The sequence below is a fragment of the Tenrec ecaudatus genome, chromosome 1 (genome assembly GCF_050624435.1).
Source record: "Tenrec ecaudatus isolate mTenEca1 chromosome 1, mTenEca1.hap1, whole genome shotgun sequence".
Taxonomy (NCBI): Eukaryota; Metazoa; Chordata; class Mammalia; order Afrosoricida; family Tenrecidae; genus Tenrec; species Tenrec ecaudatus.
This window is the reverse complement of record NC_134530.1, coordinates 236,386,957-236,402,049: the sequence shown is the minus strand read 5'-3', so window position 1 is coordinate 236,402,049 and position 15,093 is coordinate 236,386,957. Positions and strand designations below refer to the sequence as shown.

At 40.1% G+C, this 15,093-nt stretch overlaps 1 protein-coding gene across 1 annotated transcript in view; it reads left to right on the top strand.

Annotated features, from left to right (window-relative positions):
- Positions 1-15,093, top strand: part of USH2A (usherin) — a 987,589-nt gene that overhangs the window by 513,737 nt on the left and 458,759 nt on the right. The window contains exons 33-34 of the mRNA XM_075540576.1: positions 4,904-5,075; positions 10,983-11,130. Coding sequence (XP_075396691.1) covers positions 4,904-5,075; positions 10,983-11,130 — 320 coding nt within the window. The remainder of the gene's footprint in view (positions 1-4,903; positions 5,076-10,982; positions 11,131-15,093) is intronic.

The window sequence follows — 15,093 nt, the reverse complement described above, 5'->3', positions numbered from 1 at the left end:
TCATAGAAGGAGTTTGGGAGTTTGCCATCTTTTTCTATGTTCTGGAAAAGTTTGTGTAGGATTGGTATTAGTTCTTCCCTGAATGCTTGGTAGAATTCTCCAGTGTAGCCATCTGGTCCAGGGGATTTTTTTGTTGGTAATCCCTTGATAACCTTTTCTATTTCTTCTATTGCTATGGGTCTGTTGAGATTCTTGATGTCTGTCGAGGATAGTCTAGGGAGGGATTGTTTTTCCAGGAATTTGTCCATGTCTTCCAAATTGTTGAATTCATTGGAGTACAATCCTTCATAGTACTGTGTAACTTTCCTTTTGATTTTATTATGGTCTGTTGTAATGACCCCTCTTTCATCCCTTATTCTTGCTATTGAGATTTGTTCCCTCCTTTCTTTGGTTAGGTTTGCCAATGGTCTATCGATCCTGTTTATCCTTTCAAAGAACCAACTTTTAGCGATATTAATTTTTTCCATAGTTTTTTTATTTTCCCTCTCCTGAATCTCAGCCCTGATTTTTATAATTTCTTTTCTTTTGCTATTAGTAGGGTTGTCCTGCTGACTCTGCTCTAGATTTTGTAAATTTTGTGTCAGCGTATCCATCATGATTCTCTCTTCCTTTCTCAGGTGTGCTTGTATTGCTATGAACCTTCCTCTGATGACTGCCTTTGCTGTGTCCCATAAGTTTTGGTACGTCGTGTGCTCATTTTCGTTGGTTTCTAGAAATTTCCTGATTTCATCTCTGATCTGCACCAGTGTGCACTCCTTTTGCAGTAGAGAGTTATTCATTCTCCAATTATTTGCTCTTATTTTCTTTGTCTTCTTTTTGTTGATTTCCAGTCTTATGGCACAGTGGTCAGAGAGAGAGGTCTGCATTATTTCAATGTGCTTAAATTTATGTAGATTTGCCTTATGCCCCAGCATGTGGTCTATCTTCGAATACGTGCCATGGGGACTTGAAAAGAATGTGAAATTTTTTGTATTTGGATGAAAAGCTCTGTAAATATCTATTAGGTCAAATTGTCTAATTGTGGAGATTAGCTCCCTAGTCTCCTTGTTGAGTTTCTTTCCCTGTGATCTATCTTTCTCAGTGAGTGGTGTGTTGAAGTCGCCCACTATAATTGTCGAGTCTGTGATTTCTTTTTTAATCTTTTGGAGTGTTTGGTTCACGTATTGAGCTGGTCTCTCATTCGGGGAATATATGTTTACAATGCTTAGTGGTTCATTGTCTATGATTCCCTTGAGCATTATATAGTGTCCCTCCTTATCTCTTTTTATGGTTTGCACTTTGAGGTCAATTTTATCCGAGATAAGGATTGCAACCCCTGCTTTTTTTGTATTGCTGTTTGCTTGGTAGGTCCTTCTCCAGCCTTTGATGCTCAGCCTATTTTTGTCTGTAGCCTTGAGATGTGTCTCCTGTAGGCAGCAAACTGATGGGTTGTGTTTTCTAAGCCATTCTGCTAGTCTCAGTCTTTCAATGCCTGAATTCAGGCCATTGATATTCAGGGTTATTATCTCAATGTGCGGACTCTGTGATGCCATTTTATACCTTTTGTGTTGGGAGTTTTCCTACTTTCTTTTATCATTAGTATGTGTTTTGTGTGTGTTTCATTCTTGACTTCTTTCCATCCTTAAGCCATTGCTATCTTGGGGCCTGTTTTCTCTTTGTTGTGGTCTGGGTGAAGTTGTACTATGTGTTGGTCTCTTATTTGTGCTTGGTGAGTGTTGTTCTGCCCATACTGAGTCGGCGAGGATCTTTTGTAAGGCTGGGTTTGTTGTAACGTATTTTTTGAGTTTTTCCTTGTCTGGGAAGACTTTTACTTCTCCATCGATCTTGATCGATAATTTGGCTGGGTAGAGTATTCTTGGATTTGCGTTGTTTTCCTTCAACTTTTGGAATATGTTACTCCACTCTCCCCTTTTTTTCATAGTTTCTGCTGATAGGTCTGAACATATCCTTATGTGGTGACCTTTACATGTGATTGCTTTTTTTGCCCTAGCTGCTCTCATGTTTTTTTCCTTTTCATCAAAGTTGGATAGTTTAACTATTATGCGCCTTGGTGATTTCTTCTTGGGGTCCCGTCGTGCTGGTGTTCTTTCAGCCTCCTGGATGGTTGCTTGGTTTTCATTCATTAGGCTGGGGAAGTTTTCCTCCAAGAATTCTCTCGCTACTGTTGCAGATGACTTCTTTGTTGTGTCTTCCTCCGGTAGGCCAATAATTCTAATGTTGTTCCTCTTCATAGCATCAGACATAGCTCTTAGGTTTTCTTCGGCTTCTCTGATGCTCTTATTAGGTTTTTGTTCACGTTTATTAAAGTCTGCTTGGTTGTACTCCAAGACACTGATGCGGTTCTCTGATTCCTCCAGTCGATTCTCAAGGAACATGATTTTGCTATTGTTTTTCCTTATTTCCTCCCTAAGCTCCTGTATTTCCCTTTGGTGTATGGCTTTTATCTCCTCTATCATTTCATCCTTTTTTTGTATTGTTTCCTTCATATCCTGCATGACTCCAAGCAGCATTCTGAGAGTTTCTTTGTATGGCTTCTCAATGTCTGCTTCTTCTATGTATGTTGCTATGTTCAGCACATCTTCTGCCTTTGTCTTTTGTTTCTCCTGTTTTTTCGTTGAGGTAGTTGGGGCTGATGGCTGTTTGCGTTGAATTGTTTTTGAGGGACCAGGTGCCATTTTCTAGTCTCTCTCTGGAAGACTTATAGGAATGCTTCTTCGAACTGCCTACAGCTGATTTTGCCAGGTTATTAACCTACCACTTCATCTTCCTGTGGCTTCCCTATCAGGGGAGTGTCCCAGATGGCAGGTGGGCTGCCTGCCCCAGTGTTGCAGGGGCTGGGCTGAAGTTCCTGCTATTGGTTTGAATATTGATAAGTGGTGGCTGAGCTGCCTTATGTCCCCAGGTACACAGGCCAGAACTCCCTGGTGAGGAGTCAGAGGAATATCCCCTGGAGAGCAAGCAGGCCTTTCCCTAACCTTGGGCTATCTATGCAGGGTGGAGCTCACCTAGCTGGGTGTGGCCCAGGCGCAAATGCCCTAGGGCAATGGGAGTGTCCTGTAAGTCTGCAATGGAGTGTGAGAGAGCAGTTCAGGAACAAGAGGGGGAGCAAAATTAAACAGTGAGACCGGACTGTGCCGGGGTACAGGGAAGCGAGGGAAGGAAAAGCAACTATGCAGCTGAGTCCCACTCCCTGCCTGTGGACCTGCAAGGGCCCACTCCCTGCCCCAAGACCCAGCGGCAATCCGCAGCTGAGCCCCAAGAAGAGTCACAAGAAAGCTGCTGAGCAGCCCCCAGAGAAGTGGGTGTGCAGAGAGCAGAGATGTTAACCGGCACCGCAGTGTAGCTGAAGCTTGATCCCTGCCTATGGAGCTGTGGGGGGTTGGGTTCAGTCCCTGCTCAGCCCACGTGGCGCGGCAAGCTGTGGCTGTGCCCCGACAAAGCCCCTGTGCTGCCCTCCAAGGCTGCGTGGGAATATAGAGCAGAGATGCAAACAGAAGCAACAATGCAGCTGAACACCAAACCCTGCTACAGGCTCCAAATGGTCCCGGCTTGGGCAGACACAGCGGCTAGGCTAGGGTCGAGCCCCAGCCGGCTTCCACTGAGGTAAGCCAAAAGCCCCCAGCCCCTCAAAACCCCGTGGATCTGAGCCTACTTATCTTTATGATGCACCTCCTGCGATCCAGTGGCGTTGAATTTCCCTCTGAGCAACTCTCCTGGGCTGGATTCTGTGGAGTCCCTCTGGTATGTGTTACTCCATCGCCATCTTCCCGGAAGTCCCTCAAGTGTATTATTTAGGTTGTTGAAAAGATAGTTTCAATAAATTAGTTGTTGGTCTTGCAAAACTATCATGTGATCTCCAGTATTGTTTAAATCATGAAGAGTATTTCTTGACTACATACTCTTCTTCATTTCAACTTTTGAATTCCAATCACCAGAAATTATTAATGCATTTTGATTGCATATTTGATTGATTTCACACTTTAAAGGTGGTTTAAAACGCCTTGATAACTTTATCTTTGGCATTAGTAGTTTCTGTGCAAATGTGAGTAGAATTAACTAGTCTTCCATGTTGGCATGTGGGCATTGTCTTATCACTGATAGAGAGGGTTGTACTTCAGGATAGATCTGGAAATATTCTCTTTGAGGATGAATGCGATGCTTTTCTTTTTTGTCATCCCTGAACAATAGACCACATGACTGTCCATTTCACAAGGGACAATACCAATCCATTCTAGTTTGCTGATGCCAATTGGTATGCATTTTCAATGACTTATGATTTTCTTCCATTCATATGTTGCACATTCCATGTTCTGAGCATGAATGTATGTTTGTAACTCTTATCATTTTGAGATGTGCTGTGTCCACAATCGAAGGTCCTAAAAGCTTTACTCCATCTCTATCAATAAGGTTGACTCAACTTTGAGGAGCCAGTTCTTTCCCGGTCATATTTTGAGTTTCTTCCAAATGGAGAGGGCTCATCTTCTGGCACCATATTTTAAAAAGTTCCATGGCTAAATATAAATTTTTCCTGGTCAATATTTTCAGAAATTGGTACACATGACCTCCATCCTACTCTGGAAGCATCTGGCTGGAAGCAACATGGATGGCACTAGTGGACTACGAAATACCGGTGTCAAAGCTTTAGCGTAACAGCACAAACATTATTTTTGTTAGTGTAACTGGAATTATAAGTAAATAGAGGCAGGGCTTATGTTGTATTTTTAAAATATTGTTCAGAATAGTCATTTAAAAACATTTATTTCCTTATTAATCACTACTGATTTCTTAGGGTGTTTCTACAGTGGCAGAAATTCAAGTTACTATGTTTCCATAAAAATTTCTGCACAATTCAGTTTTGACTTGAGTGAATGATAATAATAATGCTATATTTCTCCATTCCCAGGTGGCAACAACCAAGGAAAATAAATGGAATTCTGGAGCGCTATGTATTATATATTTCAAATCACACGCATGGTTTTACAATTTGGAATGTCATCTATAACAGTACAGAACTTTTTCAGGATCACGTGCTACAATACCTTGTCCCTGGTAGTAAATATCTCATCAAGCTGGAAGTAAGTTCACTTTAAAACTCTGTCACTTTCTTCAGCCCCTTGCTTTCTTCCCTGCCCACTTTCCTTTATTCCATCTTCTCTCCTTCCCTCACGTAAAAGAAAGAAAAATCAATTAATTTTAAAAGCTCAAATAATATTTGAACAAAAAACTGACTTTCTAGTCTAAATATGAATAATATTGTTATATTACCTAAATATTGCATCTAGATTATGTATAACAACAAAATAGCAATATGAGTCATAAGATTTTCCCAAATATAACTTGGGATTATGAGGAATATTTTTTTCTTATATGTGAATGTCTTTACTACTGATGGTTGTTTCTAAAATGTTTGTATTAATAAGGCTAGTTCCCTGGGGACCGTGTATTCATTTGAAAAAGAATGCAGTATATGAACATTTTAATCTTATACTGTTAAATGAAGGTTCACTTAATGAAACCCAGAATCAACATAGTTGAGGGGTTTCTGTAGAAAGACAATAGCATTTTCAATGCAAAATAGCACTTTGATACAAAGGTCTTTTAAAGACCTTGATATTACTGTGGAATTTATACTCAGTAGTCCCCTTTGTTTTTTGATGAAATATAATGCTTTTTTAAGTTTAATAGCACATCTGAAAATAACTGAATATAAACATGAGATTGTTCCTATTTGTTTTAAACATGCTCTTCATTTTATAGCAATACCTATATAAGGATATTTGCTTTGATAAATGCCATAGAAAATATTCTGCTCTTGATTATGAATAAATTTACATTTATGTAGACACTGTGTATGCATTCATTTTACTTAACATGCTTTTGAATGCTCTAAATATTATACCATGAGAAATAAACTATTTCAACTACGGCTAACTGTCTGACTTAAAATTGCAAAACAAGGGCAATCAAAGCAGGTTAAAGATCCTACTCAAAACGGACTCCAAGGGCCTTGGTGTCCAGCACAGCATCTTGGATTAGTAACAGTTTTATTACCCAAGAATTAAAAAATGCATTCAAACGTGGCACTGATTCCAAGTTAGTAATAATAGCAAGAAGCAAGAAAAAGGCTCAATCACCAGCAGAAGGAAGCAAATGATACAAAACAAATTCTATTCCCAAGGCCATTCTTAGGATATGCCATGCAGTCAATCAACATTTCACTCAACCTCCTATATTTTATAAATCTGTTGTACTTTGAAAAATAAATATCTCTAGACCAGGAGTCTGCTCCCCTGGGCTTTATTTCAGCTTTGGCCACTCCCAGTGTGGCCTGAGGCAGATTCACTTAAACCACACTGAGTTTTATTTTCTTTAAGCCTAAAATTAGCACATGGAACTAACTGATTTTTTAATGTCTCTTTGAGCCTGAAAAGTCAAGTCTATGAAGCTGAAAGGTACCCCCACCGACCCCCATCCCCTCTGGACTCTGCTCTATGGCGTCGAACAGGGAGTCCGCCACTGAGGCTGTCAGAGACACGAATGCACTTGTTTTAACTGTTACTGGAGAAACACACTTGCACACACTTGTTTTCCATCCCACTTTTTTCTGAGGGCCTAAAATATGCTCATCGGTCTTCAGGAAGTATTTAAGTACAAGGCTTTAGTGTTTTGTTATTTTTTAATTATTTACTTACCTCTGTCAACTTGTAAATTAAATGAACCAAATGACGTTTTAGGTTCATTAAATTGAGAAATTATCATATGTTACAGTTTCGATATAATAAATGTCAAGGTCATTAGATGGGAGGATGGACATCTGGTTCCCAAACAAGCTGGGCTCTCATTATTGATCCTCTGAGCATGTTGACTAAGCAGTAGAAAACAACAGTTCATATAACAAAACCTTTAGGCAACACTTGGGATAGAGGAAGATGCATGCAGACCACTAGGCTTTACTCTTGGCTAGTGATAGACACATTACTCCTGTTATTTCATCTCACTTCCCCAAACCGACTGGGCTATAAAATAGTGAAGGGTAAAGCCTCCATGGTTTTATCTACAGATTTCCCTAATCAGAAATAGAAATTGAGCAAACAATGGCTGAATGAATGATTGAATGAGCACTAAGTCCAATTAGAAAGACTCTGGGACTTCAGAGATTCGTAATTTGCTGGGACGCATCAGGTCCGGGAACTGTGGGGGGTTTCAGAGTGAATGTTGTTTCAAGTCCAATGAAGAGCTTAGCACATTACTGCAGTCAACAGAACATATGTGTAAATTTGGCAGCTCTTAATTAAGATAAAATAAATCAGCAACAATATGCTTAAACGTACCAATAAAATCGAAGATGGCACAAGACTGGTTAACGTGTTCTGTTATATAAGTTCACCAAGAGGCAAAACTGGCTCAGTGGCAACTAATAACAACAATAAAAAGAATAAATTAGTAATTAAATAATTAAGTATTAATATGGAAAGATATCAATATAGATATGGTTTTATATGTTTAATATTATTGCAGGACAGTTGCCACTTGAACTTTTAAGTGTCGCATGTCTTTCCTTGGAAGACTAGGGTATCATGAGCTTATTTTTCCCAAAGATCATTTATGGGTAACATAGAACGGTTAATTTTCTTTATGCTTTAGGCTTTAAAGCACCTTGCATTCTCAACACCTTACCTCTGAACGACCTTACAACCTTTGTGTTGATTCTCCCTGTAGGCCAGATTAGAACCACCAACCTCTGTGAGCTTCCAAGACTTTAACTTTACAACAGCACAAAGCCTCATCTATTGTCTCCAGAGCAGCTGGGGGTTTTAAACGGCAGGCCAACAGCCCAACTATTCCGCACTGCATCACTTGAACTCCGTAGCCAAATGAATGGAAAGGTCGCTGCTCATTCGGGAGCTCCCCAATAGATATAGTTTCCAAATCAATGCATACGATTGTGTTAGTTTTGCTTTCCATGGAATCAAAATAAATTTCCTTATTTAGTCAGAAGCTCCTTACCATTTCAGGATAGCAGTCTGACTCTGCGGATTTTTCTTTTCAGTACGTCTTTATAGATGATAACTCTAGTTCCTAAGAAATGAGCCCTGGTGTCCTAGTGGTTACACACTGGACTGCTAACCACAAGGTCAGCAGTTCCAAACCAGCAGCTGCTTCCGTGAGAGAAAGATGAGCCTTTGTTCTCCCCCAAAGAGGTACAGTCTTGGAAACCCACGAGGGCAGTTCCACCCCGTCCGATAGGGCTTACTCTGAGTCGGAACCGACTGGATGGCAGTGAGAGAGAAAGGGAGAGGTGTGAGTGTGAGACATTTTACTTTACTGTCTCAGAGGTTTTCAGAGACCTTGCCATTTCCTAAAGCCATCTGTAGTCATTCCCACTAAGTAGCTTGGTTTTTCCAAACCAAAATGGTAGTCTCCATGCAGCTACCTTACATGCACTGGTCTGTGGTGCTGGGAGGTCAAACCAGCTACCGGTTGGTTGGATTTCAGTTAGATACTTCTGAGGTTAGGCCAGTGGGAGGCATTCATCCTGTTGACTTAACCACTCTGAAGTGTACCCAGAGAAGAATGGAGAATATTAAATGAAATCGTTCACACAAATTCTGTCATTTCAGCAGCATCTTTATAAATTCTGTCGCATTCAAATGAAAGTTGTCTCACAAACCCCTTGGATCTTTAAGATGCTTCTGTCAAGTTCCTAGTTGGCTGGTGTTTGATGCCGCCAGAGGGGCAGTCAGTCCTTCCTGAAGGCATTATGAAAGTCTCAAGACAAAGTGAATTTTCATCCATGCTCTGTTTACAAAAATATGCAGTTATATATGTCTTTAGGGGAGACAGCAAGGGAAATTACTTGGGACACGAATGGGGAGGGGGAGCAGCAAAAAATAGGCACTCAGAATGAAATCCCAGGGTGTTATCAGTTTAATAATGAGATGTTCTCTAGGGGGGAAAAAAGATACCCAATCTAGAAAGTTAAATGGACAGTTTATTTCTTTCTGCTGGCTAGAAAGTATCAGGTTCCCGTGTTTGGTTTTTTTGACCATTTGCCCTTGGATAATTTAATGGTCCCGTAAGACTTCCTTTGTTTCCAGATTTTCTGTGGAACTTTTAGCTTTTGTATTTTGAATTTGTTTCTATTTTAATTATCAAGTAATTATTCTTATGCTACTAGAAAGCATGGCCTAGAGCTTTGAGTTGGAGCCACACATGTAATGGAGTTATTTGTGTGTGTGTGTGTGTGTGTGTGTGTGTGTGTGCGCGCGAACTAAGATCCCACACTCGGAAGGAGTGCTATTTGTTTCTTACATGTGTATGCACATGCCACAGCCAAGAATTAGAGGAGGCCCACAGAGGTTAATTGGGCCCCCATCCCCAGGCAAGTTAATGCGCAGGCCACAATTTAACCATCTGAAAGTTGCCGAAGCTGACATTTTCCTGAAGACAAATCTACAGGCTCCGGTTGTTCTTAAAATAGAAAGTGAGATTGAGCTCCACGTGTACGGACCATATTCTTTTAATTTATATTTACAGTGAACAGCTTGCCATGATTTGCAACAGCCCTGAAAATTAATATAGTATTTCAGTATCTTAGCAATCTTTTTTAAAAAATCACCGTCTTGTATCTTTGGGAAAAAGATAATCTACTGCTTTAAAAGTAAAGGGTGATTTTCAGAATGAGCCCTGAGAAATGCAAGAGGAACTCTGAAAGTTGAGGCAAAAGTGGAATAAAAGGTAATGGGGTTTTCCCATAAACATTTGCTTCCTCCTCATAATTTCTTATTATTTAAAAATTTTATATTAGTAATTATCTTCCATGAAAATGGATTATATGTGTCTGCTTTTTACATTGGTCTGTGGTTTTTTATTTTGGATAAAATTAAGTTTCTGACAGAGTTTTAAATTTCATTGTGTAAATTAAAGCTGCAATCAAAGGATATAGAACAAAACCTTCATATGTTTTGCAGATATCATTCTTGTATAGGGGTCCAATTGCTGATATTTGTCAGCAAACCTGGGTCGGAGAACCCTTATGCGTGTACCTCAGTTTCCTGGTGAAATGCTTATCCACTTCATTCAATAGCAGTGTATTTCCTAACACACTTAGCCGTTCCTTTTGGAGTATGTTGAGTTTATGATGAAAGTGCACTTACATACGTTTCAAAATATCTTTAACATTCAAGTTGCCATAACTGATATTAGCAAGACCTTATTGGCAGGCAGTTTCTGTAATCATCTAGTGTTTTGCAGTCATGTAGGGAAGCCCACATTTTAGGAGCACTACATAAATAATTTAGCTTCTTTAACCATTAAGCAGTCACTGAGCAATTGCTTTGTATTGATTGGCATATGAGAAATATTGTTTTATTTAATTTTCCCTTGTGCTATAATACATTGATCATATGTTATTATAAAAGGCATGTCTTTTCTACCCCTAGAGATCAATTGTTTTGTCCTGAAGTAGTTTTCAGTCCTAATCTCAGAGTCACTGTATGTGTGTGAATGAATGCACGAGGCTGTGTATGGTTGTGTGTGAGTCAGCATGTTTGTGTGTGTGTGTATGCGTGTGGCGGTGAAAGAAAGCATGTGTGCCAGTGTGTGTGTGTGTGTCTAACTGACTATGGGAACCTTTGGGCAAGAATAATTCCAGCAGAGGGATTCATCCAGTCAATACATATCTTGCATTTTTAGGTTCCAAATTAGGGCATATTTATGATTCATAAATTCAGACATTCTGGATTATTTTCTAATTATGGGAGTTGGCTCTCTTGTGTCTAAGAAGGCAAGTGAAGTAGATGTCAAACCTCAGCATTGAATTTCAATTTATTTGGGTAGGTAGGATTAAGAGGAGCATTATCTAAATTCTCCCTATGCATTCATCCCTTGTCTTCAGCACTTCCCTAAACTTTGAGGACCCAGAGTGACTTGTGATGGTTTTGTTCTGTTTTGTTTTGTTTTGTCTGTGCATGTCCGTCTAGGCTTGCACTGGTGGTGGGTGCACTGGGAGTGGAGCCAGCGAAGTCCTCACAGAGGAGAGCATTCCCCAAGGGGTGCCGCCCCCCAGGGCACACTCACATGCACCAGATTCCTTCAACATCTCCTGGACGGAGCCTGAGTATCCGAATGGTAAGTGAACTCTTTTAGCCCGAAGTTAAAAAGATGATTAGTAAAGGTAAATTAATATTCTAAATGGCAGCTTATATGTGGTGCTTAATTTTTAATGATCATTTTAGCACATAAAGTATCTGAGATGGTATCATTGTCTGTAGTTGAAGAGTGTGGTTTTTAGGCTAACATGCACATTTGGTAGCTCAAAAGTGCTCCCTTTTGATAGTTCTTGTGTACTGCATCTGACTGTTTTATGTGCTTCCCAGAGAGGCAGGGAGAACAAGGGAGGATTCCCAGAGTACTGCGTGGATGCAGTGTTGTCTGTCGATGACTTCTGGTTTGGATATGGGTTTGGTGTGGCTTTGAACCGCCATTAGTTCTTTCCGGAGTGGAGAAGTGGAGAGTTCGTGTACATGCTGTCTTTCACAATGCTGTTGATTTGCGTTAATAGATTGATCTGATGAGCAGTCCCTGGAACTGTGCACTTGAAATATGTTATTTACGAGTATGGCGGCATGTTGGCTTCAGAGAATAATTCCTTTAAGTGGGTTCGCTATATTTCTAAGCAAAATACACGTCTTTACACAGCTTAAAGTATCAATCAAGATCACCCGTTAAATCTTTTCATATAATAAAATTTTTTTATAAAAGATATAATGATTTTGGAGAGACATGGGCATATTCATTCATTGAGACTATCTTTAAGATTGATACAGCATGGTGCCGTTGTTGCAAGTTGACAGAGGACTAGACATGTCAGGTTCTGTTCCTCCCTGAGACAAATATTAAGACGTTTCCTGTCACAGGAAGTGTTTTAAGTAACTCACTACTGAGGATTGAAATAGCCTCCTTGAGCATAACCAACAAGAATGGAAATTTTTTGCAGTTTTATTAGCTCGTCTTATGTTTACAGTGATATTAACTATTCAGTCAACCTCAGTTTAATTAATTTTTTTGCAAATATAATAGATATGGTTGAGATAAAGGAGAGGGCTCTCCTCATTAGATTGAGTGATTATCTCTGCTACTGACATTGATTTTGTACTTTTTCAAATTTCCTAATAACATATAAGTGAATATCTTTTAATACTTATAAGCAGTCATCAATCTTGACACTATGTTTTTTACTCCATAGAGACAGTACATAGGTGACAATGAAAATGAAAATGATTTATTTCAGTTAGATTGTTTTTAAATGCTATTATATGATTTGTACCTTTACAAAGTTCCCCTCCTCTTACTTGGTAGTTGGAACTGAGAGTCCAAGTGATTTAGATCTTAGATTGACTGGATTTGAAATCTTTGCTTCTGATGATTTTTTTTCCATGTAAAAGCAGTCACTTTCTAGGTGTGCAGCTTCAAACTGATTTTTGTAATTTAATTATAGAACAAGAGGAATCTGAGAAAGACATTTGCGAAACGTTGCCTTTATGTTCCAACATTGTGTTTAATCGAGGCAGAATATTGAGAATGTGTCTTTGCAGGGGCTGGTGAGACAAAGGTTGGGTTTTTGAAAAGCACTAGCTCTCTTCAGAGGAGCCCCGGTGGTAGAGTGGGGCAACTAAATACAGAGTCAGCCATTTGAAGCCACCAGTGGCTCCAGGAGAGTAAGATGTGCCTCTGTGTCTGTGAAGATGGACAGCCTCTGAAAGCCCCAGGGGAATTTCAGCTACATCCTATTGCTGAAGTCGAGAAGTTCGGCTCTCTCCTGTAGGGTAACAATCAGTTGAAATAGACTTGATGGTGACCGGCTTGGATGGGGTTGTGAGCTTTTAGGAGCCCTGGTGGTGCAGGGGCTGCCTCTTTAGGGACTGTTCCCTCCTGATAGTATTTCCAAAGTGTGTAAGATGTAGTCTTGCCAAATTTGCCGCTAAAAACTCTGACTGTAATTCTTCCAAGACAGATCTCTTTGTTCTTATAGCAGTGCATGGTACTTTAAATACTCTTCTTAGATCTTCCTTATTAAATATCCCACTTTCATAAGCATATGAGGCAATTAAAATGCCATGGCTTGGATAAAACACAGCTTCGTCCTCAAAGTAACATCTCTGGTTTTCAGTACTCTAAAACCGTCCTGTGCAACAGATGTGTGGAATGCCGTGTGTTGTTTGATCTCTTGCCTGCTGCTTCCACGAGTGCTGATTGTAGATCCAAGCAAGGCAAGATCCTCGACAGCTTCAATGTCTGTCTCCATTTATCATGATGTTACCTATTGGTCCAGTTGTGAAGATTTGGTTCTTCTTTATAATGAGCTATAATCAATTATTCATCAGCAAGTGCTTCAAGTCCTCTTTACTTTCAACAAGCAGGATGTGTCATCTGCATATCAGAGGTTGTTAATAAGGCTTCTACCAATCCTGAAGCCACAGGATTTTGCACATAAGCCACCTTCTCAGATGATTTGCTCAGCATACAGTGTGAGTAAGTATGGTGAGAGAATACACCCCTATTGTACACCTTCCCTGACTTTAAACATACAATTTCCCCTTGTTTTGTTTGCACAACTGCCTCTTGATCCATATGCAAATTCCATATAACCATAATTGTGTTAGTCTGGGTACATAAGAGAAATAAATCCACAGAAACTCATATGCATAAGAGAGAGTTTTATATAAAGGGTACATGCACACCTAGAAAACATCCCAAACCAGTGCTGCCCAAGCCCACAAGTCCAACATTAACCCATATGTGCAACACCAATCCACAAAGTCCTCCTCTATCGCACAAAACACATGCAATGATGCTGACTGCAGGAGAAATGCTGAATCAGTGAACGTTTAAGCATCTCAGTGCTGGCAGGGTTCTCCACATGGCTGCTCCAGCACCCAGGGCTGCATCTGGGTAGGTCCATGCAGCTTTTCATCAGGAATGTCTTGCAGGAAGTGAGCCTTGCCAGCTGAAGCAGGGAACTTCCTAAGGCAGCTGCACCCTGGTCTAACCATCTCAAAGCAAGAGACCCGAGAACTAGAAAGGTGAGGCTCACCCAGCCATTTATGTGTCCGCCCTTCAATTAACCCCACATGTGTTTATCTGCCTGGTTGGTACAATAAACTTTAACTAACTCAATAATGTTCTGGAATTTCCATTTTTCTCAAGGTTATCCATAGTTTGTTATTGCGTTAGTCTAGGTAGCCTAGAGAAACAAATCCAGGGATACTCATATGTGTGTAAGAGAGAGTTGTAGATCAAAGAGCAATTACACATTAAGAAAACATCTCAATTTAGTTCATATGAAGTCCATAAAACCGATATTAGCTCATATGTCCAATACCAGCCTGTAAATTCCTCTTCAGAATCATGCAACACATGCAATGATGCAGAGTATAGGAAGATCACAGGCCAGTGGGTGGAAAGTCTTGTGGATCCAGTGGTGGTGGCATCATCTTAGCACTGGCATGGGTCTCCATGTGGGTCCTCCAGCTCCAAGGCTCTGGCTCCATGTGTCTTGTTAATAGGAATGTCTTGCAGGGAGTGAGTGCCCCACCTCCAGCGAGCTATTTATGTCCTTAGCAGCTCCAAATTAGGTCATCAAGCTGAGACCTGATTGAAAGGCTAAATGCCACCCCTTCATTCTTAAGTATTAAGTTGAAAACAGATTATTTAACTACCAGTTATGATCCACACAGTTGAAGGCCTTGACATATTCAATGGAGCACTAGTAAGCCTCTTTCTGGTATTCTTTGCCTTTAGCAATGATATCCCTTGTCCCATATGCTTTTTAGAGTCCTGTCTAAAGCTCTGTCAATGTACTACTGCAATCATTATCGAATGATCTTCAGCAAAATTACACTGGCATGGAACTATGGGTTGTAATATTATCTGTAAGAGCTCCTAATAAAATGTTTATTTTTAAACTTGCTTGCATGTGATATTGTTCTATAGTTTGAGCATCTGTTGGGTGTCTTTCCTTTGAAATGGTACAAAGATGGAGTGCTTCTAGTCAGTTGGCCAAGTAGTCACGGAGGAGTGGGTGCTTCTAGT